The 333-nt window shown below is 58.9% G+C and overlaps 1 protein-coding gene across 1 annotated transcript in view; it reads left to right on the forward strand.

Annotated features, from left to right (window-relative positions):
* Nucleotides 1-41: 41 nt before the first annotated feature.
* FAM129B (family with sequence similarity 129, member B) overlaps nt 42-333 on the forward strand; it is a gene marked incomplete at both ends in the record, with an annotated part of 4455 nt that continues 4163 nt past the window's right edge. Inside the window, one exon of the mRNA XM_009586721.1 lies at nt 42-204. Coding sequence (XP_009585016.1) covers nt 42-204 — 163 coding nt within the window. The remainder of the gene's footprint in view (nt 205-333) is intronic.

Consider the following 333-nt stretch of genomic DNA (forward strand, 5'->3'; position numbering starts at 1 on the left):
GGGGTGGGGGAGAGAGGACCAGCCCATCTCTCTCTTGCCAGATCTCAGATGCCGTCTATAGGATGGTCTATGAGCAGACCAAGGTCCAGTACGATGCAGCGATGGCCAAGTGTGAACAGGAGCGGCCCCAGATGGAGAGCACCATCCGCACGGACATGGACCAGATCATCACTTCGAAGGAGCACTTGGCCAGCAAGATCCGAGGTACAGCCCTGCGGGGAGACGTGTGGACATGGATGCATGTAGCTGTGTCCGTCACCAGCTCTTGGTGTGGCATCACCACTGTTTCACCAAGGTGTGGCGGTTCCTGGGGTGCAGTGTGGCTCCTGCCCA

This window comes from Fulmarus glacialis, unplaced genomic scaffold (genome assembly GCF_000690835.1).
Source record: "Fulmarus glacialis isolate BGI_N327 unplaced genomic scaffold, ASM69083v1 scaffold21540, whole genome shotgun sequence".
NCBI classification, from domain to species: Eukaryota; Metazoa; Chordata; class Aves; order Procellariiformes; family Procellariidae; genus Fulmarus; species Fulmarus glacialis.